Source organism: Aquarana catesbeiana, linkage group LG06 (genome assembly GCF_042186555.1).
Source record: "Aquarana catesbeiana isolate 2022-GZ linkage group LG06, ASM4218655v1, whole genome shotgun sequence".
Lineage (NCBI taxonomy): Eukaryota > Metazoa > Chordata > Amphibia > Anura > Ranidae > Aquarana > Aquarana catesbeiana.
Genome location: NC_133329.1, coordinates 382,684,649 through 382,710,639, shown reverse-complemented (window position 1 = coordinate 382,710,639; position 25,991 = coordinate 382,684,649). Strand labels below are relative to the sequence as shown.

At 45.5% G+C, this 25,991-nt stretch overlaps 1 protein-coding gene across 2 annotated transcripts in view; it reads right to left on the bottom strand.

Moving 5' to 3' along the window:
* DARS1 (aspartyl-tRNA synthetase 1) overlaps nucleotides 1–25,991 on the bottom strand; it is a 188,816-nt gene that overhangs the window by 12,868 nt on the left and 149,957 nt on the right. For both annotated transcript variants that reach the window (XM_073634256.1, XM_073634257.1), the window contains 5 exons: nucleotides 25,618–25,729; nucleotides 25,229–25,363; nucleotides 7,833–7,980; nucleotides 6,438–6,584; nucleotides 1,075–1,117 (listed from right to left, as the gene is read on the bottom strand). In XM_073634256.1, coding sequence (XP_073490357.1) covers nucleotides 1,075–1,117; nucleotides 6,438–6,584; nucleotides 7,833–7,980; nucleotides 25,229–25,363; nucleotides 25,618–25,729 — 585 coding nt within the window. The remainder of the gene's footprint in view (nucleotides 1–1,074; nucleotides 1,118–6,437; nucleotides 6,585–7,832; nucleotides 7,981–25,228; nucleotides 25,364–25,617; nucleotides 25,730–25,991) is intronic.

Sequence of the window (25,991 nt, the reverse complement as noted above, 5' to 3'; positions counted from 1 at the left end):
ATGGACGTCAGAGAAAAGTCGGACATTTTTTTAAACTTGAGGCAAAGCATCAGCACAACAGCCAGGCAACCTTTTCAGAAGGAAAATGCCAGCAATGGCAACCCGCACATTTCTCTCATGACAGCTTTTCTTTAAAGCTGAATTCCAGGTATGGAGATTTTTACCTAGTTCCATTGATCCAGCTTGGACCAATGTAAGTATGTATGTGCCACTCCTGTGGGATCCCCCTGGAAGCTGGCAATCACTGTAGTAGGCATGGCTACAACAGTGTTTGCTGCTAGCTTCTGGGTCCCGTGCCAAGCAACTGCTCTTCTGCTTACTGAACACAGAAGGCCCCCCCACTTGCAAAGGGTGCCATTCAGAGAACACTTTCCATTTTATCAATGAACGCAAAGTGTACTCTGTTTGGACAAGGTGGACATCATGAAATCATCACCCACCTCTACACTTCATCCAATCAGAGGACCCATTGCATTCATTGAGAAAATGCAGTGTTCCCTGAATGGAGCCTGTGGCAAGTGAGTGACCTCCTATGTTCACAATATAGCAGGGCAGCGGCTTAGCCTGGGATCCGGATACTAGAGGAAATCATTGAAGTGCCTACTACAGTGATTCATAGCTTCAACGGGGATCCCACAGCTATACATTGGTCAAAGCTGAACTAATCTAAAAATTGTCATACCTGGAATTCATCTTTAAGGCTGCTTTCACACTGATCAGTTTTTCTTCCGATTTTGTGTTAAAAAAAAAAGCGGAAGAAAAACGCATGACCATTAAGTCCTATGGAACTCCTTACACTGGTCAGTTGCGGGTCCGTTGTGTTTTTTAAAATCATGCAAGCTGCCTTTTTGGTGCATGTTTGGTGTGGTTAAAAAAAAAAAAAAAAAAAAAAAAAAAAAAAGTACCTCCCCATTCAAATGAATGGAAAATGCATCAAAAACGCAATCGCGGATGCACTTTTGATGCATTTTTTGAGTCACATGCATCTTCACAGGTGCATATGCGTTTTTATCACAAAGCCGTGTGAAAGTAGGCTTAGTGATCCCACGCTACCCCAGTCTATAGTAACATTACCTTTTCCTTGACCAACCGTCCCAAAAGTTTCTCATTAGGAGTGCTGAAAAAGAAAGAGATGAGTGTTTATATATTATGCATTACAAACACACATTCACAGGCTTAGTGACGCAGTGCTAGGAGGAATGATTACCTGCAATGTGCAGTGTAACCACACAGATTAGATCTTTCAGTTTTATGGCCATGTCAGACTGAGAATCTTATCAGAGACTAAAGGAGATGCATGGGGTATGTAAAAAAAACAAAATATACATACTATCTCCATGCTGCAGCATCGGTGTAATGCTGCAGCTGTCCCCCGCCGGCTCTAAGCACAACAACTGAGCGATCACATGACTGCTGATTGCTCAGAGCGGAGAGCAGTGATTTCAGTCACTGCTCCCCACTCTGCCTCTCCAGTGCTCACTGGAGAGAGGGGGGTAGAAGCAGCGTGCGCTGAGAGCCAGAGCCAGCTGACAATCAGGAAGCTGGGTGGATCCCGACAATATAGTTGGGATCCTTCCAGTGCCTGGAGCGGCTATGTGATATCAGCTGACAGTGGGCTCTAGCTTGCTGACAGCTGATTCTGGATCACAGGAGAGTAAAAGCAGATGCAACCCTTTAACCCACAAGAGAAGTATGGCTATACTTCTCTTTTTAAAGAATGATAGGCGACCCTGTGCTACGGTATCTGTCAAGCGAATGTGTATGGTGATATTAGGATCAAGGTAGGTAGGTGTTCCAGTTACCAAAAATGTATAGGAAAAAATGTATGTATATAAAAAAGAAGGAATTGCTGCCTCTACATATTGCTGCCACCTAAGTGGAGCAGGAAATTGGATTAAAGGGGTAGAAATGGCGCTACTCCTCCCTGGTTTCAGTGTAGTGGAAAAGAATTGCCTTGCAATTTTTGTAAAACCTTTGGTCTATCCCAAACCAAACCAAATAAAAACGAAGAAAAAAAAAGAATGGAAAACTGTGAAAGATGAGTTAGACCCCCTGTCTATCTCAAACAGGGTGAAGATGATGAATATTCACAGTGGTGTAGAATTTACGCAATACCTAATGTAAGAACTAAGGCAAATAAGGTGTATAACACCCTCTGGTGGGTGTTAGGATAATTGGTGTACCAAAAACTAAAAAATCTTAATCTAAAATTCCAATAACAAAATAAAAAAGAATAAAGCAAGTTGAACTGATATGTTACCACCTCTAGGGTAGGGAATGTTAAATATATAAATCTTAGTGCATTCAGAAAAAAATGAAAGAACATGTGTGTTTGATCCTCTGTATCAGAGCCCAAACCTCAAGATGATATACAAAATAATAAATATTCTCAGTGACACCGAATTGTGTTGTGTATCTAATGTGAAAAGCAGCAGAGTGGAGATAGATGGTGGGTGTTGAAGTGGTTAGTGTGTCAAGAGCCAAACCTGTAGAGTCTAAATGTATATACTATCTCCACTCTGCTGCTTTTCACATTAGATACACAACACAATTCGGTGTCACTGAGAATATTTATTATTTTGTATATCATCTTGAGGTTTGGGCTCTGATACAGAGGATCAAAACACACATGTTCTTTCATTTTTTTCTGAATGCACTAAGATTTATATATTTAACATTCCCTACCCTAAAGGTGGTAATATATCAGTTCACCTTGCTTTATTCATTTTTTTTGTCATTTTGTTATTGGAATTATAGATTAAGATTTTTTTAGTTTTTGGTACACTAATCGTCCTAACACCCACCAGAGGGTGTTATACACATTATTTACCTTGTTAGTTCTTACATTAGGTATTGCATAAATTCTACGCCACTGTGAATATTCATTATCTTCGCTCTGTTTGAGATAGACAGGGGGTCTAACTCATTTGCAGTATTTTTGATACCATAGGTCTTTTGGGATTTGGATCCCATAATCTCTTCTAAAGGAAGGCCAAACCATCCCATAGGTTTAATTTTTTGGTTCATCAGCCTGATTTATAAAGGCAGAGGGTATTTCACAGTTTTCCATTCTTTTTTTCTTCGTTTTTATTTGGTTTGGTTTGGGATAGACCAAAGGTTTTACAAATTTCAAGGCAATTCTTTTCCACTACACTGGAACCAGGGAGGAATAGCGCCATTTCTACCCTTTTTTAATCCATACTTCTCTTTTTGTTAACAACGATTTAAAGCTAGCAATGTCCCTGGCAATTTGATGCAGGTAAGGGTCTAACAAGTATCTTTATTTTCACTGCTGGAAATCGCTCTCCTTCAGAGAATTATGGCTGTCACAGAAATGAATGCAGACCGACGGTTGCTGACAAGTGGACATAAAATGCTGCACAAACTCAAAGTGACTGAGCTACAGATTACTAGCATTTTCATAGAAAATAATTACAATTTCCTTGGCAAAACTTTTAGGCCTCATTTACACGTGAACTGTGACCTGTACAGTTTGAATGGGCAGTTTGATTACGCAGCTGGAACCGCCAGGAGTTATGTGCAGGCAGAACATATGTCATTCTATGGGGAGACGCAGCACAGCAACTTGTCCTAAGACCTCTTAGTAGTGGTGTGGCGCTTCAATTTCAACTCACCCCATTTATGCTATTTGCATGATAGCGAGTGTGCCGGCACTCTGAGTGCCGCATCTTTCTTTTAGATTAGTGTGCACAGAGGATGAATGAGCTCTTTGAAGCCTGCACCAGAATAGGGATATTTTTGGAGAAGTTTAAGTACTAGAGTTGGGTCATTTCAATGTTAAAACCGAGCAGGCAAAGCATAAGGTTGACCTTAAAGTGATACTAAAAGATCGTATTTTATTTTTTTTTAAATAACGAACATATCATAATTATCTCCACTGTGTAGCTGGTTTTGCACAGAGTGGCCCTGAACATCCATTTCTGGGGTCTCTCGGTGGGTCTTGTGGCCCCCCCCCCATCAGATAACCCCTTAGGAGGAACGCTCTTCCGAGGGGGTTACCTTGCAGGCGCTCTCCCAAGTCCAGCATATGGCGTCCATACAGGCCGAATGCAGGACTTGGCCCCGCCCGCGTCATTGGATTTGATTGACAGCAGCAGTAGCCAGTGGCTGCCCTGCTATTAATCTATCCAATCAAGAGCCAGAAATCCATGGAGAGAGGGACGGCTCAGGTAAGTAAAATGGGGGGGCTGGTGACTGCAAGGTGTTTTTTTCACCTTAATGCATAGGATGCATTAAGGTGAAAAAACACGAGCCTTTACAACCCCTTTAATCTCTCTTTCTTCGCAGCAGCATATATTTACCATTACTTTGCTTTTCAGCTGCTACTTTTAGCACAGAAAGACAAACAAATACCTTTATTTAGGAATGGAGGAACGTGTTACCCACTGCACAAGACAGCAGTGAACCAATCAGTGCTTTCACACAGGAAGCACATAAGCCCATGTAACCTCCCTGCACTGAGCTGAGCTAGCAGAGAGTAAAGAGAAGATAAGTATACTGTATGTGTTTGAGGGGGGGGGGCAGTCCGGGTTTTGAATCATGCATCCGGGTTTCAGTCCACCTGAAACCCAGACACATTAATTAGATAGAAATGTGGCTCGGAACGGGGCTTGACAGGAGGGTGAGGGGGCACCATGTGCACAGCATTACTATTGTCTTTGGAATGCCCAAAGGTGTCCGAGGTCTGTTACAATCCTATAGTGTATACTAAAACAATTTATTTTTTTACTGTGCACCGCAAGTGTTTGGCCTGAAAAAGTCGCAACCCTAGTGGGGGGGGGGGGGGGTCTGCATTAAAACAACAATTATTAAGACACTGTCACCTTGCCTGGAAAGGAACCCCCTGCCCCCCGTATACTCACCTTACTTGCACTCCCTCGCAGCTCCTTGTTCCTTAGACCCCTTTCACACCGAGGCGCTTTTCAGGCGTTTTAGCGCTAAAAATAGCACCTGTAAAGCGCCTCTCAAGCCACCCCAGTATGAAAGCACAAGTGCTTTCACATTGGGGTGGTGCAGGACGGGAAAAAAAGTCCTGGAAGCAGCATCTTTGGGGCGGTGCGGGGACGGTTTATACACCACTCTCAAAATGCCCTCCCCATTGAAATGAACGGGTGATTTCAACCCTTTCTTCAGTAGCTAGCAGGGGTTAAAAGCGCCGCTCTAGTGGCCGAAAAGTGCAGCTATAATAAGGGTAAAGCGCCGCTAAAACTAGCGGCGCTTTACCGCTAACGCCGGCACTGCCCCAGTGTGAAAGTACCCTTATAGTTGGCACCGAGATTGCCTGTATTGATAATCCATGGGAGCGGTAATGTCACTCCACTGGTCATATGACAGTGCTTGGGTCTAGTGACTGGTTGCTAGGCCTAGGTATCATCATAGGGAAATAGGTCACATGTGCTTTTGTACTCAGGAAGTGCTGGGTATTCTTGCTAGCTGTGGAGGAACAGGGAGCTGTGTGGGAATGCAGGTACGGTGGGTATATTGGGGTTGGAGGGTGCCTCCTAGAGACATTCTGCATTCATGGGCAAGGTGACAGTGCCTCTTTAGGTGCACCTGTTGCTTTGGTAAAGCACACATTTACGTGATACAAGTGTGCATGCTCATACACCAATGATTTGTGTCTGATCATAGCCACATATCTGAATACCATCACATAGCTAGATATAGGTTTGTGGAGAACAGTTGGAGATATATAACTTAAGGGGAAAAAAAAGGATTACTTCATTTTTTTTTTTATTGATTTAGTTGCTTATGTTGTTTTCACAAGTTGCTACAGAAAGCGGGCACTTTAATTTCAAAGTGAAATGTCTGCCCTGTCTGGTAACAGGCGTTTGTGTTATCAATAAAGGAAAGAGACTGCACTCCAATGACATCACGTCACCCAACTTTATCTCTACGATAAAGCCGATATATAGATGAAATGTGTTAGGGCGGGGCTGCAGTATGTGAAAGTCTGGTTACAATAAAGTTGGATGACATTTCGTTGGAGTGTGGTGGCTTCCTTCATTAATCTCACAGAATGTTAAAAGGTTCCTTCTGCAGAAAGTGCAGGACTGAACGAATGAATGAATGAATGAATGAATGAGTGACTTGTATAGCTCTACCTATGCGAACTGAATCGCCTCAGGGCGCTTTTTGCCGCCGGTGTCCATCTGCGGTATAGCGCGGTCCTTTGCCCCATGGGGTCCTGACACGCTTAAAAACACATACACAATACAACATACACATATTTGGCCAATTTTGCTAAGACCTTGGAGAAGTGGCATACTTTTTGTTTTATTCCTTACATCGGGTTTTGTGTGATGACAACTGGGCAAGTTTTTTGGTGAATAAGTGGAAAAATAAACATTGTGATTTAAATCAAAAGTGTAAGTGAAAAAATAGGGTTTTAGTATTTATTCATTAGCAGTACACACCTAAGGTCCTCTTCATCCCCCATCTCCACACCGGCCTCCCGCAGCATCGCTAGCCCCTCGCGGTATTCCAGGCGGAGCGTGGGCTCCAGAAATTTGAACGGCTCACTAGGGAACTGTCGGCACACGGTCTGGATTTCTGTCTGAAATCTGGAAATATAAAAATAAAAAATCAGGAAAACTGGGAATTAACCATGCATGCTATTTTTTTACAAACAGCGAGATGGCACAGTTACAGCAATTGCTCTATCAGTGTTAGGCTTTTTTTTTTTTCCCACTAGAGGGCGATCTCATACAGGCAGCTACTCAATAGAAAACAGTGGCTATAGGCCTAAAGATAATCATAGCTCTGTATTGGGTTGGGGGATGGGTTATTCAGGGAGTCTGTCCTCAGCTCCCTTTAACATTACAGTCCCCCCTTTAAAGCAGTCCCACAGTGTTCTCAGTTCCTCTTCACACCACAGCCCCCCTTTACATTAATGTAACAGGGACTGCTCTGTAAAGGGGGCTGTGATGTAAAAGGGGCACTGTGATATAAAGAGGACCGCACCGTAAAGGGGGCACTGTGATATAAAGGGAACTGCACTGTAAAGGGGTACTGTAATGATTACAGTGCAGTCCCCTTTATATTACAGTGCCTCTAGTAATCACAGCCTCCTCCATCACAGTGCCCCTGCAGTCTTGCCCCCTCTTCCTTTCTAATATCACACTTTCCCATTCCAAGCTCTGTCTCCCCTGCAAAAGACTCTTACCTTTGGCAGGGCAGAGGCTGTTATCAGCCTGTGTGTCCTCTCTCCCGGCTCCCCTGTCCACCCGGCCGACAATGTCATCCTATCAGCAGGGCAGGAGAAGCTCCCTATTCCGATCTGCAGCTCCTCCCGCCCCCTGGTGAAAGGATGACATCGTCGGCCGGGAAGGAGGAGGAACCGGGAGAGGATATATGGACCTGGCCACACAGCTGGTGGGGAGCGGCGACTGCAGTCTGTGATAGCCCTGTGCAGACTGCGGTCGCCACTCACCACTTGCCGTGCAGCCCGATCATCAACAAGCTGATAGAAAGAGCTGGAATACAATAAATGAAAACGGGAGGGCCAGGGAGGTAAGATTTAGATGATGCCAAGAAATGAGACGGGCTCTATCTACCTTGCTGCAACTTCTAGTGCACATTGTGAGAAGCCAACAGTGTGCAGGAGCTAATACAACTAAGGGTAAGGCTGGAGTTCAGGTTTAACATCATACATGGAGGTGGTTTATGCTCCAAGTTGAGATCTCAATAGCAAGGTAAAAGTAAGAGGCACAAGGGAGACTTTTCTGGACAAAATGTAATAGGACGCAATATGAAAAAATAAAACCCACATTTCCTGTGCACCTCTTCAGCACAACATTGTTTTGCATTACCTCTCCTGCAGTCCCTTGAATATCTGCACCAGGGTATCAGCGATCTCATCCACCACCTCGTGGTAGTGATAATTGAATGCCATCTCAATATCCAGACCTACAAACTCAGTCAGGTGACGGTGTGTGTTGGAGTCTTCGGCACGGAACACTGTGGAACAGACAGGCAGCCAATGGTGAGGAGGACAGATATCACAGAGGAAAACAGCATTATGAGAAGCGTATTGTGTGTATAGGGTGCTGTCCATACCTACCAATCACATGCTGCCATCCTTCTGGTGAAGATTTAACCAAATGCATTCATTAAAGTATAACTAAAGGCAAAACTTTTTTTAGTTATGGATAGAGTGGAGATGAATTAGAACCCCTATCAGTTTGTATTGCTGTCTGCGGTCCCCGTTAAGGAGTAGATTCGCCCTCTCTATTTCTCCTATTTACCATTCTCATTTAAAAGTGAAAGTAAAATAAAATCCCAAATTTCGGGTTGTCCCCAGAAAAGTAATAGAGGGGAAATCTTCCAATGGGGACACTAATTCTGGAGGCCTGGGGGTCCCCAAGGAATTCCTTAAGAGCCCATTCACACAGGGGCGACTTGGCAGGCGACCTAGTCGCCTGACAAGTCGCCTCCCGTTCTGTGCTATGGAACCGTTCTAAGGGGAGCGACGCAAGTCGCTCCGACTTAGAAAAAAGGTTCCTGTACGACTTCGGGGGCGACTTGCATAGACTTCTATACAGAAGTCGTTTTGCAAGTCGCCCGGGCAGTCGTTTGCAGGTCGCCTCGCTGAGGCGACCTGCAAGTCGTGTTGCCCCTGTGTGAATGGGGTCTTAACCACTTGCCTACTGGGCACTTTTACCCCTTCCTGCCCAGGCCATTTTCAGCTTTCAGCGCTGTCACACTGAATGACAATTGCGCGATCATGCTACACTGTACCCTTATGAAATTTTTAGCATTTTTTTTTTACACAAATAGAGCTTTCTTTTGGTGGTATTTAATCACCACTGAGTTGTTTTATGTTTTGCTAAATAAACGACGACAGAAAATGCTGGAAAAAAAAAAACACTTTTTCAAAGTTTGTTATAAAATTTTGTAAACAGGTAATTTTTCTCTTTCACAGATGTGCACTGATGAGGCAGCACAGATGAGGTGGCACTGATGAGGCGGCACTGATAAGCGGCACTAAAGGGCCCTGATTATCAGTGTACATGTCCCTTTTAGAGAAGCTGGTTATCAGTTTTCTTCTCCTCTCCTGATGCTGTCAGCGTGAGGAAAAGAGTGCCGATAACCAACTTCTGTTTAAATCTGTGATCAGCTGTGATTGGACACGTAGTAAAGAGCCGCTGATTGGCTCTTTACCTCAATCTGTGATCAGCAGCTTCCTAACCAGCTGCGCTGTAGCCGTTATTCGGCTATAGCGCAGTTGGCAAGTGCTTAATTTGCAGGGATTTCCTCTCACTTCCTGCTTGGCTATGGAATGCAAATGGACGTACATCCCTGGGTGTGTGCAGGGGTTTAGAGATCCTTACATATGCACAGATAGGCATGTACTGGATTACAGCCATGAATATAGCCACTGATTTCTATGGGAAGCTGTATGCAGCAACTGTGACGTCACACCTGAATTTTACATCATACAGACCCAGGGTGCTCATGTAGACAAGGCATTAGTATCATCACTCATATTACCACATGAATAGTATCCCTCCTACTTGTACCATGAGAGCCAAGAAGTGTCTGAGCCATTCTCAGCTTATAAAATCACTATAATGAAAGCTATGAGATGAATATTACAGAATGGCTGCCTTCACTAGCTATGTAAGACCGGCCCACTTTAAGAACAAAGATGTAATTTATTGCAGCTTACCAATTCTTCTATGTGGTGTCTGCTTTAGTTTTCTTTTATTCAGGCCTTTGTTATTTTATTTTCACCAGATAATCCTGCCAGTTAATTCACTTCCTGTCCTGCGGCGCTCACTCACTGTACTGTATCTACAGAGGAGCAGTGTTTTGCATTAGGACAGGACTACAGAACAGCCTCACCTATATTCTTCTCCATAATATAGTAGAGAGGAGTTCTGTAGTCCACCTGGACAACTGGGAACAATGCTAACTTTCAGCACAGGCAGGAAGTTATCAGCTCACATGATTTCTGTCAGGATCAACAGGTATTTCTCAGAATTATCAGATACACTTTCACTGGTATATTTAAAGTGTCATTAAACCCACATCATAAAAAATACTATTAATAAATGGTGTATTACATGCTGTTCATACTCAGTCACTATGAGATCCATTTTCTGTATTCTTCAAAAAAAACTGGTTGATCCTGCTGCTCTCTATCTCCCCCTTTTGTCCATGCCCCCAATGCAGCTAGGGATTTTGCAGAGCAGTGTTGGCAGCTCTGCACATGCTCAGTTTTGAGTGAGTGTCTATGCTGAGCAGCCCATGTGACTAGAGACCAGTGTTTCTCAACTCCAGTGCTCAAGGCGCCCCAACAGGTCATTTTTTCAGGCTTCCCTTTATTTTGCACAGGTGATGTGATCAGTTTCACTGCCTTAGTAATTACTACAGCCGTTACATCTGAGGGAAATCCTGAAAACATGACCTGTTGGGGCGCCTTGAGGACTGGAGTTGAGAAACACTGCTATAGACTGTGACCAAAACAAAATTTACAGGAGCTGCTCAGAGCTCCACCAGGTCCTCTTATGTAGCAACTGCTTGGAGTGCAGACAAGGACAGAGCTTGTCTAATGGAAAGGGTAAAAGTCCTGGAAGTCGCACATTTCTGCAAAACCCCCTAAGAAGGTGTAGGACAGCCTCAGCCAGGTCTCCGCCCCCAATGCAGTTCACTTCGCCCACAGAGCTTAGTCATGGGGATGCATTGGGGGCGTGGCCTGATTGAAGCTAAAGGCTGTCATACACTACATTAGAGGGTTTTGCAGAGATGTACAACTTACAGGCCTTTTCCCTTTCCCATGTGACTGATGTGGGCATATACACTCTGGTAAATGACAGCCCACTCCCCCCCTCCTCCAAGCCCACTAACCAGCCGAACAAAATGGGGGTGGGATATTTCATCTTAATTGATGGAGGCTTCGCCTCCCTGTTATTCTAAGACACAGGCTGGAGTGGCGTTACACAGCCTGTGACCGAAAGAAATCCATCCACACCCTGTAATTGCCAAAAAAATAATAAGATTTAATTTCATATATATATATTTGTATAACAATATAAAAGCTTATTGATATTATTTATTTTTACTCTGTATTCCAAAGGCTGTTTTTTTTAATTATGTGACCAGCAGCAGAGGACTAGAAGCTCCTCCTGCTTATGTTTCCCTGCAGACAGGCTGGGAGAGAGCTGGGTCATGTGACAGTTGGATATCGATTAGGAAAAAGGTACTTAGATGTGTTTTTATTAAAATAATTAAGTGCCATCATCCACATACAGAAATAGAAGGTATAATGTCAATTAAACAGTGTGTGTTTAGTATCACTTACAGAAGAAAATGAAGCAAATATGAAGTTCTCAGTTGGGGTTTACATACACTTTTATGCAAACTCCACCTTAAAAGAGAAGTAAAGGTTTTATTTATTTTTTTTAGGAATCATACTTACCTCGGTTGATGCAGCATCGGTCCCCCGGCGCCCCTGCACTGAGAACAGAGCGATCAAACACTGCCGATCACTCAGGTTCTGACGGCTCCCCGAGCAGAGAGCTGTAGACTGTCAGTCACAGCTCTCTGCTCTGCCCCCTCTTCGCTCACTGAAGCACTGGGCTGTGAAGGGGGCGGCCCGACTCAGCCTCTCAGTGGCTCGCTGAGAGGCTGAGCCGGGTGTCGGTCCAGGCACCTGGCGGATACGGACTTTATTGTCGTGATGATGCAGTGCCTGGACTGACTTCTGTGATGTCAGTGGAGAGCAGACTTCAGACTGCTCTCTCCTGAAAACGGGTCACAGGAGTGCAAAACGAACTGCACTCCTGTGATCCACTTCTCTATGCAATGTAAGAAAGATCATGGCTGGTTAGAGGGACCTACAGGGTGTTGTAACCAAGTTTTCTGAAAACATCATTGCACCCTTACTCAGTACTCCTCCTCTAGAGCCCTCAGCTCCAATGCAAGAAGTGGGATGGTCTTGGGAAGAGAGTTATGAAAATTATTAAGTCTTAATAGGTGGGTGTCAGTCTGTAGAAAAATAGGATTTTTCACTTACCGTAAAATCCGTTTCTCTGAGTTCATTGACAGACACAGCACTTCTGAATTCAGAACCATAGGGTTATATCGCCCCCTACAGGAGTAGGACACTAGGCAGAAAAAAGACTTGGCTACGCCGATGGGCAGTCCTAGGTGATATACACCCACCTCTCCGCTATAGGCCTTCAGTTTTGTCCCAAGCAGTGTCAGAAGCATTAAAAACTCCATACAGCAGTGGGTGCTGTGTCTGTCAATGAACTCAGAGAAACGGATTTTACAGTAAGTCAAAAATCCTATTTTCTCATTCGTTCATTGACAGACACAGCGCTTCCTTTTTCAGAACCAGAGGGACATCCCAAAGCAGTGCCAAACATGAGGGGTGGGACAACGAAAAACCCCAAGGCTAACACATGTAGGCTACTGCAGCTTACCATTCCTTAGATGATGTGACTGTGTGTTTGTTATGTTTTTTCTGCATTTTTTTTGTTTATGTAAGTACAGAAAAATACCCATGGATCCTACCGCAAATCCAGTGTCCTTGTAAGCTTCTTGTGTACTGAATTAAAAACAGCATTCCCAGTTCTATTGTATAAACTAACAAAAGGACTCACCCCTCTATATAACAGAGGTGAGGAGAGGGGAGGTGTTTGTAGCCCAGCCTAGGATGAAAACACTGATCCTCCGTAGACACAAAGCAGTGAACAGGTAAAAGTAAAGGAGATAAAACACCAGAAAAAAAAGAAAAGTAAGGCAGTTGCCACTTCTAAGGACTGTTAAGCAGCAATGAAACCTTTTTTTTTTAAAATGGTGTAAATTTAACTTGGATGAACTGTTGCATGACCGCACAATTGCCAGTTAAAATAGCTCAGTGCCGAATAGCAAAAAATGAAGGGGGGGGGGTAAAACCTTTCGGAGGTCACGTGGTTAAAGATTTGCATCGAGGTCTTGTTTACACTTAAATCACTCTTCAAAGAACATTTGACAGGCAGTGAAGAGGCATTGTATCACCTTCTCACCACCTGTTTTAAAAAGAGAAGTATGGGATTTTGTTTAATTTTTGAATCATACTTACCTAGGTGGATGTAGTATCTCGATCTGATGCTGTATCTGTCCCCCGCCAGCTCTAAGGATGAGAACCGAGCGATCAAACACCGCTGATTGCTCGGTTCTAACAGCTCCATGAGCAAAGAGCTGGTGACAGTCAGTCACTGCTGTCTGCTCTGCCCCCCCCCACCCCCATGCTCACTGGAGCGCTGGGCTGTGGAGAGGGCGGGAGCGGCCAGGTCAGCCTCTCATCGGCTCGCTGAAAGGCTGAGCCTGGTGCCAGTCCAGGGTTGTGGGCGGATCCCGACTTTATCGTGGCAATCTTGCCACAGCCTGGACCGGCTCTGTGACGTCAGCAGACTTCAGCCCGCTATCTTCTGAAAACGGATCAGAACGAACTGCACCCCTGTGATCCACAGAAGTACAGCCGAACAAGCTTTGGCTGTAGGTCTCCTTTAACCCCTTGAAAGTTTGCACTAGCTCGCCACAACTGCGTGCACTGAAAGAGGTTGCAATCAGCTTCTCTGCTCCTCCACGCTCACTGGAGTGCTGAGCTGTGTAGGGGCGGGGAGCGGCCGTCTCAGCAGCTAGCTGAGAGGCTGAGACAGCCATCAGTCCAGGCACCTTGCGGATCCAGACTCCCAGAGTCGTGACGACGTGGTGTCTGGATTGATCTGTGTGACGTCAGCAGAGAGCAGGCTTCACACCGCTCTCTGCTGAAAACAGGTCACAGGAGTGCAAAACGAACTGCACTCCTGTGACCCATAGGAGAAGTCCAGCCAAACAAGCTCAGGCTGAACTTCTCTTTTAACGTTGCATAACGGAGAAGCGGTGGGGGATGGTAAAATCCTAACTCAGCTGCGTGGTTTTACCACCTGTCAACTGCCAAGTGTTAAAAAGGCTTGAGAAGGTCAAGTGCTACAGCACTCTCTTTAACAGAATATATAATCACATATTGTTTGGCATTTATGTCTTATGCAGATGTAATTAAACAATATAACCAGGCTGGTCACCAGGTGGCAAATTACCCAGAGAGAACATCACACTAAGAACCCTTACCTACACAGATTATCCAATTATTGGTTCAGCAGACAATCTTTAAAAAAAGGTCAGCAGCATCGTTATTCGATTTTAATTGCTATGATCTTTCATCATTAGAAGTGAATACCGCACTACAGGAGACGCGCACAAGAGGGCGCCATTACCCACTACTTGGTATGGAGAGAGAGAATACAACAAGCAGACCCTGTCATACTCAGGGCTCAGAATTTAAATCGGAATATTTAGCAGAACTTTCCCTTTTAAGTTGTTCATAAAAAATAGATTCCTTTTCCCCGGTGCGTTTCATTTCTGCCTTAATATGAAAGTTTATTAATCGCCCACAGCTGTTGTGATTTCTGCGCGGCCACTTCATAAATAGTGACAAAAATTCATCACTTACATGGAACTGCAAAGGATGCAAAAACAAAAAAAAAAAAAAAAAAATCACTCTTCTTTATTATAAAGGATATTAAAGGGCTACAGCTGTTTTTGCTTCTCCATAGACCCAGTGTACCAAGCTGAGACATCTGCAGCTTAGAAAATGTTTTATTTACTTTCAGTTACTCGCAATGCTGCAAGGGAATATTGGGGGGTTTTTTTTTGTATTTCTTAGAAATCTATTTGAATCACATTAAATAAAACTAAAGTTATACGGCTTACATTTTGCATTCCTTCTTTACCCCATCATTAACATGCAAAGACTTTTAAATGAAATCTTTCCCTTACATACCTTATTTTAGATCCATAAGTGTCACTACTGGATCTCCGTGCTTCTCTATGCAATGTAAGTAGGATCATAGCTGGTGGGAGGGACCTACAGGGTATTGTAACCAAGTTTTCTGAAAACATCACTGCACCCTTACTCAGTACTCCTCCTCTAGAGCCCTCAACTCCAATGCAAGAATTGGGATGGTCTTGGGAAGAGTTATGAAAATTAATATGTCTTAATGGGTGGGTGTCAGTCTGTAGAAAAAAAGGAATTTTTGACTTATCGTAAAATCCGTTTCTCTGAGTTCATTGACAGACACAGTGCTTCCTTATTCAGAACCATAGGGTTATATCGCCCCCTACAGGAGCAGGACACTAGGCAGAAAAAAGACTTGGCTACGCCCATGGGCAGTCCTAGGTGATATACAACCCCCCCTCTCTCTGCTATAGGCCTTCAGTGTTGTCCCAAGCAGTGTCAGAAGCATTAAAATCTCCATGGAGGGGCGGGTGCTGTGTCTGTCAATGAACTCAGAGAAACGGATTTTACAGTAAGTCAAAAATCCTATTTTTTCATTCATTCATTGACAGACACAGCGCTTCCTTATTCAGAACCATAGGGACGTCCCAAAGCAGTGCCAAACATGAGGGGTGGGACAACGAAAAATCCCAATGCTAACACAAGAGCCAACCAGGTAATAGGAGCTCAACACATAAACTGGAGCCCAACCTGAACCATACGCCTTCAAGAGGGAATAGACCCTCTAAACAGCAGCCTGCAACACCTTGCGGCCAAAAGAAGCATCCTCAGATGCCAGCACAACCACGTTGTAGAATTTTGTGAAAGTGTACACTGACAACCAAGTGGCCACCTTGCAAACCAGTGCAGCTGACGCCTGATGGAAGGCCCTAGAAGCAATAAGCAGCCAAGTAGAATGTGCCGTAACAGGGAAAGAAGGAACCCAACCCCTGATAGAATAGACCAGAGTTATCGTCTGTCTGAGACATCTAGAAAGGTCACAAAAGAAGCAGACAGCCCCTTTTTTGGCCCGTCCGTGATCACAAATAGTGAGTCTGATCTACGAAAAGGCCCTGTCACTGCCAAATACACCCGAATCGCCCGAACACATCCAGGGCATGTAAGGTAAATCCCTTAGGACATTTTGACCTGGGACACAGGGAAGGCAATACAAAATCCTTAATCAAAAGGAATCAGAAGAAGGAACCACGGACAAGGGCGAAGAACCATTTAATCTTTGTGGATCACCAGGGTAAGAAGTATGACATGGTAACGTCTACAGTTCCGACACTTTGCAAGGAGAGGTGATAGCAACCAAAAAAAGCATCCTTCTGGGACAGAGCAAGCAGAAGAACCTCCCGAATATTTTCAAAGGGAGGCTCCTGTAGAATCGAACGCACCAAGAGTAGATCCCACGGCGGTAGAAGCGACCACACCGGTGGAGGCAGATGTTGAACCCCTTGATTAAGAGTATGCACCAGGGAGTGCGAGACCAGGGGATGCCGAAGAAAACTGCCAAGGCAGACACCTGACCCTTGATGGTACTCAAGGCCAAGTTCTGCTCAACCCCCCCAAGAAGGAAGGTCAAAATCCGAACCACCGAAAAAGAATGAGGGTAAATGGCAAGAGCCTCACACCAGGATATGTATGTTATCCATGTCTGGTGGTAAATCTTCCCGGAGGAAGGCTTCCTAGCCTTCAGCAGCATCGTAACTTCAGCACCTGGCTCATAACAGCCAGGCCTTCAAAAACCAGTGACTGGAACAGGATGGAAGATCGAGACAGTAGAACACCCCTGAGAGGCAGTCGCCAAGGGACGTCAGTGGCCAAGCGCACCAGGTTGGCGTACCAAGACCGCCGGGCCCACTAGAATGACCGGAATCCCTTCGGCCTCGATCCTGTGCAAAAGCTGCAGCAGAATCTTGAGAGGAGGAGAGGCGTAAATCTGACTATACCGGCCCCACGGGGCCACCAGAGCGTCTGCAGTGTTCATCAGAGGAGCCCCTAACCTTGCCAGAAACCTCAGTACCGTTCCATTAGGCCGGGACGCCAACAGGTCTACCTCGGGAGTGGCCCATCGGAGACATTTCCGATGAAACATGTCCTGGTGAAGGGACCACCCCTTGGACCAACACTAGCCGACTGAGACAACCGCCTGCCATTTTTGCCATTTTTCCATTCCTAGAATGCATACGGCGGAGAGGGCCGGAACAAGGCGTTCTGCCCACCAGAGGATGCTGGTTACTGTCAGGCCTGCCAACACACTCTTCGTTCTGCCCTGGTGATTGACATAGACCACCGTTGTGGCATCGTCCGACTGGATCCGTACCCGGAGCCAACAAAGTCGACCTGCATGATCCATACATAGCCTGATCGCTCGAAGTCCCAGGATATCGATCGGCAGTCCGGATTCCTCCAGCATCCAAGGATCCTGAGCAGTACCCAGTCCCAGGACACCTCCCCACCCAAACAGACTTGGCATTAGTGGTGACCACTGTCCAATACAAGGGGAGAAAGGATGTGCCCTGCCGAAATCCCGGAGAGCGAAGCCACCAGACCAGGGACCCCTGGTTTTCTGGCTCAGCCGAATCTGACAGCCCAGAGACCTCGGGCACTTTACGCCAGGATCTCACTTGAAAGGAGCTTGTATGGAACTGCGCACAGCCCCAAGGAACTGCCAACAGTCCAGTAACAGAAGCCAATTGGAAGGAAAAAAACTTTTTCAGGGTTCAAGGCCGGAACACTAGGACATAGGTGAGGGCACGCCTTCATGCTGAAAGGGCCTTGTGCGTGGGTCTAGGGAGCCCCGCTCTCGTCTCGCCAGACCAGGTCCATTGTGTGCCAAGAAGAACCGCATCCGCTACGAGGCTCTTTTCCCCATTTCAGACTGTAGAAGACATTTACACTTCCCTCCTGTGAGACTTGTAACAATGTCATCCAGGGTAGCCCCAAAGGGACAATTGCCTTGAAATGGTAACCCAGTCCGAGCTTTTTTTAGAAGCCCAGTTCGCAGACCAACACTTAACCCCCAATACATGTCTAAGCACTACTGCAGATACAGAAAGCTTAGCAACCAAGGGAACTGCGTCCAAGAGGCATTGCATACAAACTGCAACCCCCAGACCAATTGGTCCGCCAACTCAGCGAAAGCAGAGGGAATCTGCTCCCCCTCAAGGTATGTCAGCCGGATCCTTAATAGCCGGAGACTCCTCCCAGAATCATGGTAGCCTTGCCCACCCTAGAGACAGGGGGATCCACTACAGGTGGAACAGTCCACTCCTTAAGGAAGGACCCCACAAAGGGGTACCTCACAGCAAAGCGTCTTTGGAACCACAAAGGGATGCTTTGGACACTCCCAGTCTTTACGAACAAATATCCCAAAATAGGAGGGAGAAGGGAACGCTTTTGCCATGCGAGACAGTTTATGCGTGCCAAGGGGACTGGCACCTCCGCCACAGCTGCATCCTCCATCTTTAAAGTTTCCCACACAGATGTAATAAGGGAGACAACCAGCACCTTCTTCTGCGCCACTGCAGTTGTGGAGGAACAACCTCACTGACAGGACAGGGAGTGTGGCCACCAACCCTGCAAGGTGGGCCACATCCATGACGGCAGAGCCAGACAGGATCAGTCGAGACCGATGAGGCAGGGTCGGGCGGGGGAGTCGCCATTTACTAGCCTATATGCCCAAGTGCCACCTGTGAAAACGCAAAGAACACAGGGGGGCCGCCGACTGAGACCTCCGCCTCCTTAGGCCCCGCACAGAGGCGTCACCGAGGTCCCACATGGGGGACGTCAACCGAGGCCTCACACAGGGGTTTTTTAATGTCCCTGTAGAAGTCCAATTGGACGAAATGCGTCAGACTAGGCATACCATTCCCTACACTTTGTTTTATTTTTACTTTAATTATCCATGTGATCACGGTTTTATTTTTATATACTGGTTTGTTCAAATAAACCTACCCTTCTGATCTGCACGATTGGAGCACTCCATTGTTTTCTTTCCACATTTTGATGTGATGTGAGATCTGGATCCCCTTGCTAGACGTAGGATTCTTTCCGGGCGGTGGATACCGTGGTAGCTGTTCCAAACCAGAGGAGATGTGTTTCGAGATCCGGCACCTCCACTTCCTTCCAGGACAGCCATCCATCTGGATCTCTAAGCCTGTTTGATTCGGTGTCACCGACATCCGAATCCACCGGTTCCGGTAAGAGTGCTTAATCTCTCTCCATCTCAAGATTTCCATGTTAATGAATCACACACACTAGGAGACCTTTTCACATTACCGGACGCTTTTTATTATGTTGTTGGACTTTGTCATTGACTTTATTTATACTCACATTATGGTGGGGACCACCTACAGGTTATTGTATCACATTTATTTTAATACATGTTTTTGACACATTTTAGCGCTACATTTTTACACTATCCTATTTTTGAAATATTTGTCACATTTTTGTGTAGCAGCTTTATTTTTTTCTCACTGGGTTAGCGCGGTTATATTTTTTGTTTACCTTTGTCTCACACAGGGGGTGCTGACCCAGGCTCCTCACAAGGAGCACAGGCCGAGACCCCGCACTGGGGCGCCTACTGATACCCCGCACAGGGGGCACCATTGGACCCCTAACAGGGGCACTGGCTGAGACCCTGCACAGGGTGCACCACTGGACCCCTCACAGGGAACATTGGCTGAGACCCTGCACAGGGGGCACCACTGGGCCCTTTACAGGGGGTACTGGCTGAGCCCCCCTCATGGGGGGCATCCACCAAGGCTAGATAGCAGCCTGGGTGTGCACCTCTTCACTAAACACACCCACATGTCCTCCAGAGGGAGGGAGTGAAGGAGAGGCTGAATTGTGAAGCTGTATCCACCCCCTGCAAACTTTTGAACTGAGAAAGAACCATTAGAGGCTGATTCTGGACACTTCAAAAGACTATTCTGCAAAAACTAAAGGGCTGAGGAAAGAAAGAAATGCAATGCAGGTTTGAGGGTAGCATGTACTACCTATTTTTGCATTCCCATACTTCTCCTCTAATCTCTTCCTGACCGCATAATGCATATATGTGGTGGCAAGACAGGTAGGCTATATTAGATGGACTACATTCAAATGGGAAACAGCCACAGATGGATCGAAATTCAGCCGGTTCAGAATTTCAATCCATCTATGGCCAGCTTTAGGCCCACTTAGAACATATCTAGGCGTTCTGCAACTTTTGTCAATGCATCTGTCCTGCAGTTGTGGGTAAAGAAATTAATGTTTGTTCTATTACTTCGTAGGTTTTTCCCTGAAGTTAATATACAAAACCAACAAGCTAATATTCCTAATTCCAATTATATCTGTCCTTCTGGCACAACTGCAAAATCATTTGGTGATAATTATAGAAACATTAGATTTGATACAAACAGTGATAATTATGCATGTCCAGCCATGCGGCTTTGTGCTTGTTGTAGCCTGGAGAAATATCAGGGAGCAGGCCTGGAGCGTGGCACTAATGATCCGTAAATTGTCGCTTTAACCACTAGCGTGTGATGGCAGAAGAGGCTGTAATGAAGTCTGGAAGCTGAATTGGAATTTTGTAATAAAGCTAAATGTGATAAAATGCATAGCAAACTAGGCCTTAGCGGTCAATACACTAGGAGGACTGTCTGACAGCCAACAGCTAGGAACCCTTCCAGTATCAGCAATGGCATGCAATGCCAAGCTGCTGCTAACAAAGTAAATAGAATATTGGCATGCATTAAAAAAGGGATCAACTCCAGAGATAAAACGATAATTCTCCCACTCTGCAAGACTTTGGTCCGGCCGCACCTGGAGTATGCTGTCCAGTTCTGGGCACCAGTCCTCAGGAAGGATGTACTGGAAATGGAGCGAGTACAAAGAAGGGCAATTAAGCTAATAAAGGGTCTGGAGGATATTCGTTATGAAAAAAGGTTGCAAGCACTGAATTTAGTCTCTCTGGAGAAGAGACGCTTGAGAGGGGATATGATTTCAATTTACAAATACCATACTGGTGACCCCACAATAGGGATAAAACTTTTTCGCGGAATGGAGTTTAACAAGACTCATTAAAATAAAGAAAAGAGGTTTAACCTTAAGAGGGTTCTTTACTGTAAGAGCGGGCAAGGATGTGGAATTCCCTTCCACAGGCTGTGGTCTCGGCGGGGAGAACCAATAGTTTCAAAAAACTATTAGATAAGCAATGACCATATACGATATGATATACAATGTAATACTGACATATAATCACACACATAGGTTGGACTTAGTCTTTTTTCAACCTCACCTACTATGTAACTATTGCAGTTCAGAAAATATGTATGACAGACAATGGCTACGAGGCCCCCTGGCATTGTAGTTAAGAAGGTATGTATGACAGCCAATGGCTGCAAGGCCCACCAGTATTGTAGTTTAGAAAGTATGTATGAAAGCCAGTGGCTCTAAGGCCCCCAGTATTGTAGTTCGAAATGTATGACAGCCAATGGCTAGGAACCCTTCCCGTAGTGTAGCTCAGAAGGGGTGCCCAACAGCCAATGATTAGGAGGCCCCCCGGCATTGTAGTTTAGAAGGTACGTATGACAGCTAATGGCTAGGAGGTCTACTGGCATTGTAGTTCAGAAGATATGTATGACAGCCAATGGTTAGGAGGCCCACCGCTATTGTAGTTCAGAAGATATGCCTGACAGCCAATTGCCAAGCAGTCCACCAGTATTGTAGTTCATAAATCAAGTCTTACAGCACATATTCAGCCCAGGCTGAATCTGGCCTGCCGGGCCTTGTCATGTGGCCCTCCCACCCAGTTTAGCCGGATCATGGCTCTCACCCTCTGCTCCCACTCTCTGCTGTCACTTGCAAAACACAGAAGCTTTGCCTTCCAGCAGCTTCCGGATGGAACAAGAGGGGGTGTGGTGTTGCACACTGTACACGGCGACCCCTAAACCCTGCACTGTGTACACAGCACACCTCTGAACTCTGCACTATGTACATAGCATACTGCTTAAATCTGCACTCCATACGTAACGCACTCCTGAATAATAAGAGTAGATCCATAGTCTTACAAATATAACCGGCCCTTTGAGAGAAAACATACTGCTGATGCAGCCAGTGATGAAATAGAGTTTGACACCCCTGCCTTACAACCAACAGCTAGGTGGTCCACCGGTATTGCAGATCAGGCGATATATACGTGACAGCCAATGGCTAAAAGGCCCATCGGTATTGTATTTCGTTAGGTATACCTGACAGCCAATGGCTAGAAAGCTAACTGATACTGTAGTTCAGAAGGGATGCCCGATGACCAATGGCTTGGAGGCCCCCGGTATTGCAATTCAGGCAAAACAAGAGTTTGCAACCTTAAAGTGTTAGTTCACCTTTACAGAAAAAATGTAAACTAGGTGAACTAACACTGGAAACCCTCCTCAACCCCTGGTCCTTGCTATACTTCTCCCTGGGGTTACTACCGAGCTGTCAGCGCCCCTGCAGCTGCTCCAGTGGTTTGAGGTGGGAGGGTGTCTGATATTAGTTCACCTTTACATTTTTTCTGTGAACTAACACTTTAAAGTGTATGTAAAGGCAAAAACTTTAGTTTTTTGGATAGAGTGGTGAAGGATTAGACCCCTCTGCCAAGTTTTTATTGCAGTTTGTGTCTCTGGGGGAACCTAATCCTCAATTTGTCCTGTCCACTGTCACCAAGACATAAAGCAAGAAAACTAATCATACATTTTAGAGTTCTCATCAGAGCGAAAGGCGAAGGTAGATATTCCAATTTGGACAAATGTTCCACAGACAACTAAAATTGGCATTCCCTTCACTTTGGGGAGATTTCATCATAATTATTTTTTTTTTCTTATTTATTTTTACACTGTTCTTTTAAAAAATAAAAGTGATCTTGCGGCTAATCTGCTTCAGAGACCACTTTTATCTGAAAGCCGACCGCCCGCTGAAGAAGAGGATACCGGGGTTATGGCAGGTAGCTGGCGGTCGGTCGGGCAAGTGGTTAAACACACTGTATATAGCTGGTTGCTAAGAAGGGGGCCGGGAAGCCGAACCATACCAGTCCACATGCCCTCAACATTGGGGTGGGGGGTGCCATGTTGATGGGGGCAAGGGCCTCATCCCTGGCCGGTGGTTGTTGGGTCTGCGGGTGGGGGGGCTTATCGGAATATGGAAGCCCCCTTTAACAAGGGGGCCCCAGCGGAGTCCGTACACGGACAAGCCCATGTGATAAAATGCCAGAGATTGTTGATCCATGGTATAACCCAACCAGGATCAATGGCACAACCATCAACCTGCCCCCCCATGCCAGGGTGCTGGGTGTAATCCTGGACTCTGAACTCTCTTTTCAGCCCACATCCAATCACTGTCCAAAGCTTGATGCCTCAACCCCTGCAACATCTCCAAAATACGCCTATTCCTAACCAATCTTGTCTATTTTCTCATCGCACATGTTCCTGGATTACAGGCTCATCGGTAGCGGGACAGTGGATATAGCTCAGATCAATACACATATTCGTCAGCACACCATGGATCTTCGATTGCAGTCCAAAACTTTTATTGCAGAGAGATCACATCACAAAAGAATCAGTGCAACGTTTCGGAGCCGCTCAGGACCCCTTTTTCATATGCCTGATGAAGGGGTCCTGCGCGACGCTGAAACGTTGCACTGATCCATGGCATGCTGGCAAATATGTGTACTATACCTTCCTAATCAATGACATCACAAAGCTCCTAGTTCACTCCCTGGTTATCTCTCACCTCGACTACTGCAACTCCCTCCTCATTGGATTACCTTTACATAGTCTATCCCCCCTTCAGTCCATCATGAATGCTGCTGCCAGACTCATCCACCTTACAAACCATTAATTGTCTGCTACTCCTCTCTGCCAGTTCCTCCATTGGCTGCCACTCACCCAACAAATTAAATTTAAAATACAAACAATAACTTAAAAAAACATCCACAACTCTGCCCCAAGCTACATCACCTAGTCTCAAAATACCAACCAAAACACTCTCTTTGTTCCTCCCAAGACCTCCTTGCTCTCTAGTTCCCTCATCACCTCCTCCCATGCTTGCCTCCAGGACTTCTCCTGAGTGTCTCCCATCCTATAGAACTCCCTAACCCAAATCTGTCCACTTTTAGGTGATCCCTGAAAACCCATCTCCAGCTAACAACTGTATTTCCACTATCTCCATCAGATCATCTCCCACAGTTAATACCTTTTTTCATCACCTGACTTCCCTTTTAGATTGTAAAATGAGCAAGGCCCTCTGATTCCTCCTGTATTGAATTGCGTTGTAACTGTACTGCCTGCCCGCATGTTGTAAAGTGCTGCACAAATTGTTGGCGCTATAAAAATCCTGTATTATAATAATAATAATAATCCAGGAAATGTCCAATTGCCTAAAAGGTATCAGATAGGGTGCCTGAGCCCTTGCAAGGTAAATTGTGGCATATTTCCCCAAGCTGGGAAGCCCAGGTACCGAGTATATCCTTCCAAGGAAATAAATGGCTGTGTGCAGCTGTATTCTGTAATATATGGGAAATAGAAAAAAAATGTAATATTGTATGATGCCTGTACACCAGGGGTAGGCAACCTGGGGCACTCCAGCTATTACAGAACTACAAGTCACATTATGACTCTGGGAGTAATTGTAACTGCCAGCCTTGCAATGCCTCATGGGAAATTTAGTTCCACAACAGCTGGAGGGCCCCAGGTTGCCTACCCCTGTTGTACGCTATACTAGTATTTACGTGAGTACTGGCATATTCCCATGATTTGTGTCTTTTTTTTTCCCAACCTGAGGAACTATGGAAAACTGACAGGAATTCTAACCACTCTATTCTATTTAAAAAAAAAAATTGCCATGGCTGGAGATAAACTTAATATAGACCCATTCACACTTGCGAATGCGGCTAGTAGCAATTACATGCAGAAAATCAAATGGGTGATTACTTGTGACTGACCGTCCCTGGATAGAGACTGAGTGCGGGAGATTTACAAAAATTGGAGCACTCTGGTGCAGCTGTGCATGGTAGCCAATGAACATCTAACTTCAGCTTGTTCAATTTAATCTGGAAGCTGATTGGCTTTTCTATACACAGCTACATCAGGTTTTGCACACTCCAGTTTTAGTAAGTTCCTCCCTCTGCATCCAGGGCTGATCACTGGTATGTAATTACTCCACGAGCGACTAAATGCAAGCAGCTGCCATTAACTGTAGGAGGTGTTAGATGCCCGCAGCTAATCGCCAGGAAACCCCTGGTTGGGTCACCTGCATGTAATTGCTAATGGCCCCATTCATAGATGTGAACGGGGCCTACATATCCACCTTTACATCTCCAGGAAAACATACATGATTCCCGAATGCTTCATAGTTTTTACAGCTATTCTCTCTTACCTGGCCCGATGCAGAAGACCTTCTCAAAGTCCGCACAGATGCACATCTGCTTGTAAAGCTGCGGAGATTGGGCCAGATAGGCGCTGGTTTTGAAGTAGGACACAGTGAACACATTGGCTCCTCCTTCACTGGCGGCTGGGAAAACAATGGAAGACAGGCACCATAGATGGTCATACGACTGGACAGGAAGTCACTAAAATTTTACCGTACCCACCATGCAACATGAGACTGAGAAAAGCTGGTCATAGTAATGAGATTTACAGCTTCCAATCTGGCAACCATCTCTTGTCTTTGTGCTACCACCAGAAAGTAATAGAGTTGCATCTATGCTTGTATGGCCATACATAAAGATCCAATAGTCGAATCCACTGGCCAATTATTTTACATACCTGATATGATTTTTGGCGTCTGGATTTCAACAAATCCCTTTTTGCTAAGGGTTTCCCGGAATAGCTGACACACTCCAGACTGCAGGCCGAACACCGCTTGACTGGTGGCTGTCTGTAGAACAAACTCAATATCACATATAGGAACTTCGGATACAGCAGTACCACAATCAAATATTTGATTACAGCAAGAGAGTTATCTACAGTGCATATCTCGGTTTTACCCTCTAGAGCCTTTCTCAACTAGGCTTCCTCCACAGCTGTGGCCTCCAAAATGCGGCCCTTTGCTTGCCTTTATTCGGCCCTTTGGCCACCATTCCTCCCACCGAAACAATCCCTATCAGTGACAACAATGACAAGGCACCATTCCTTCTACT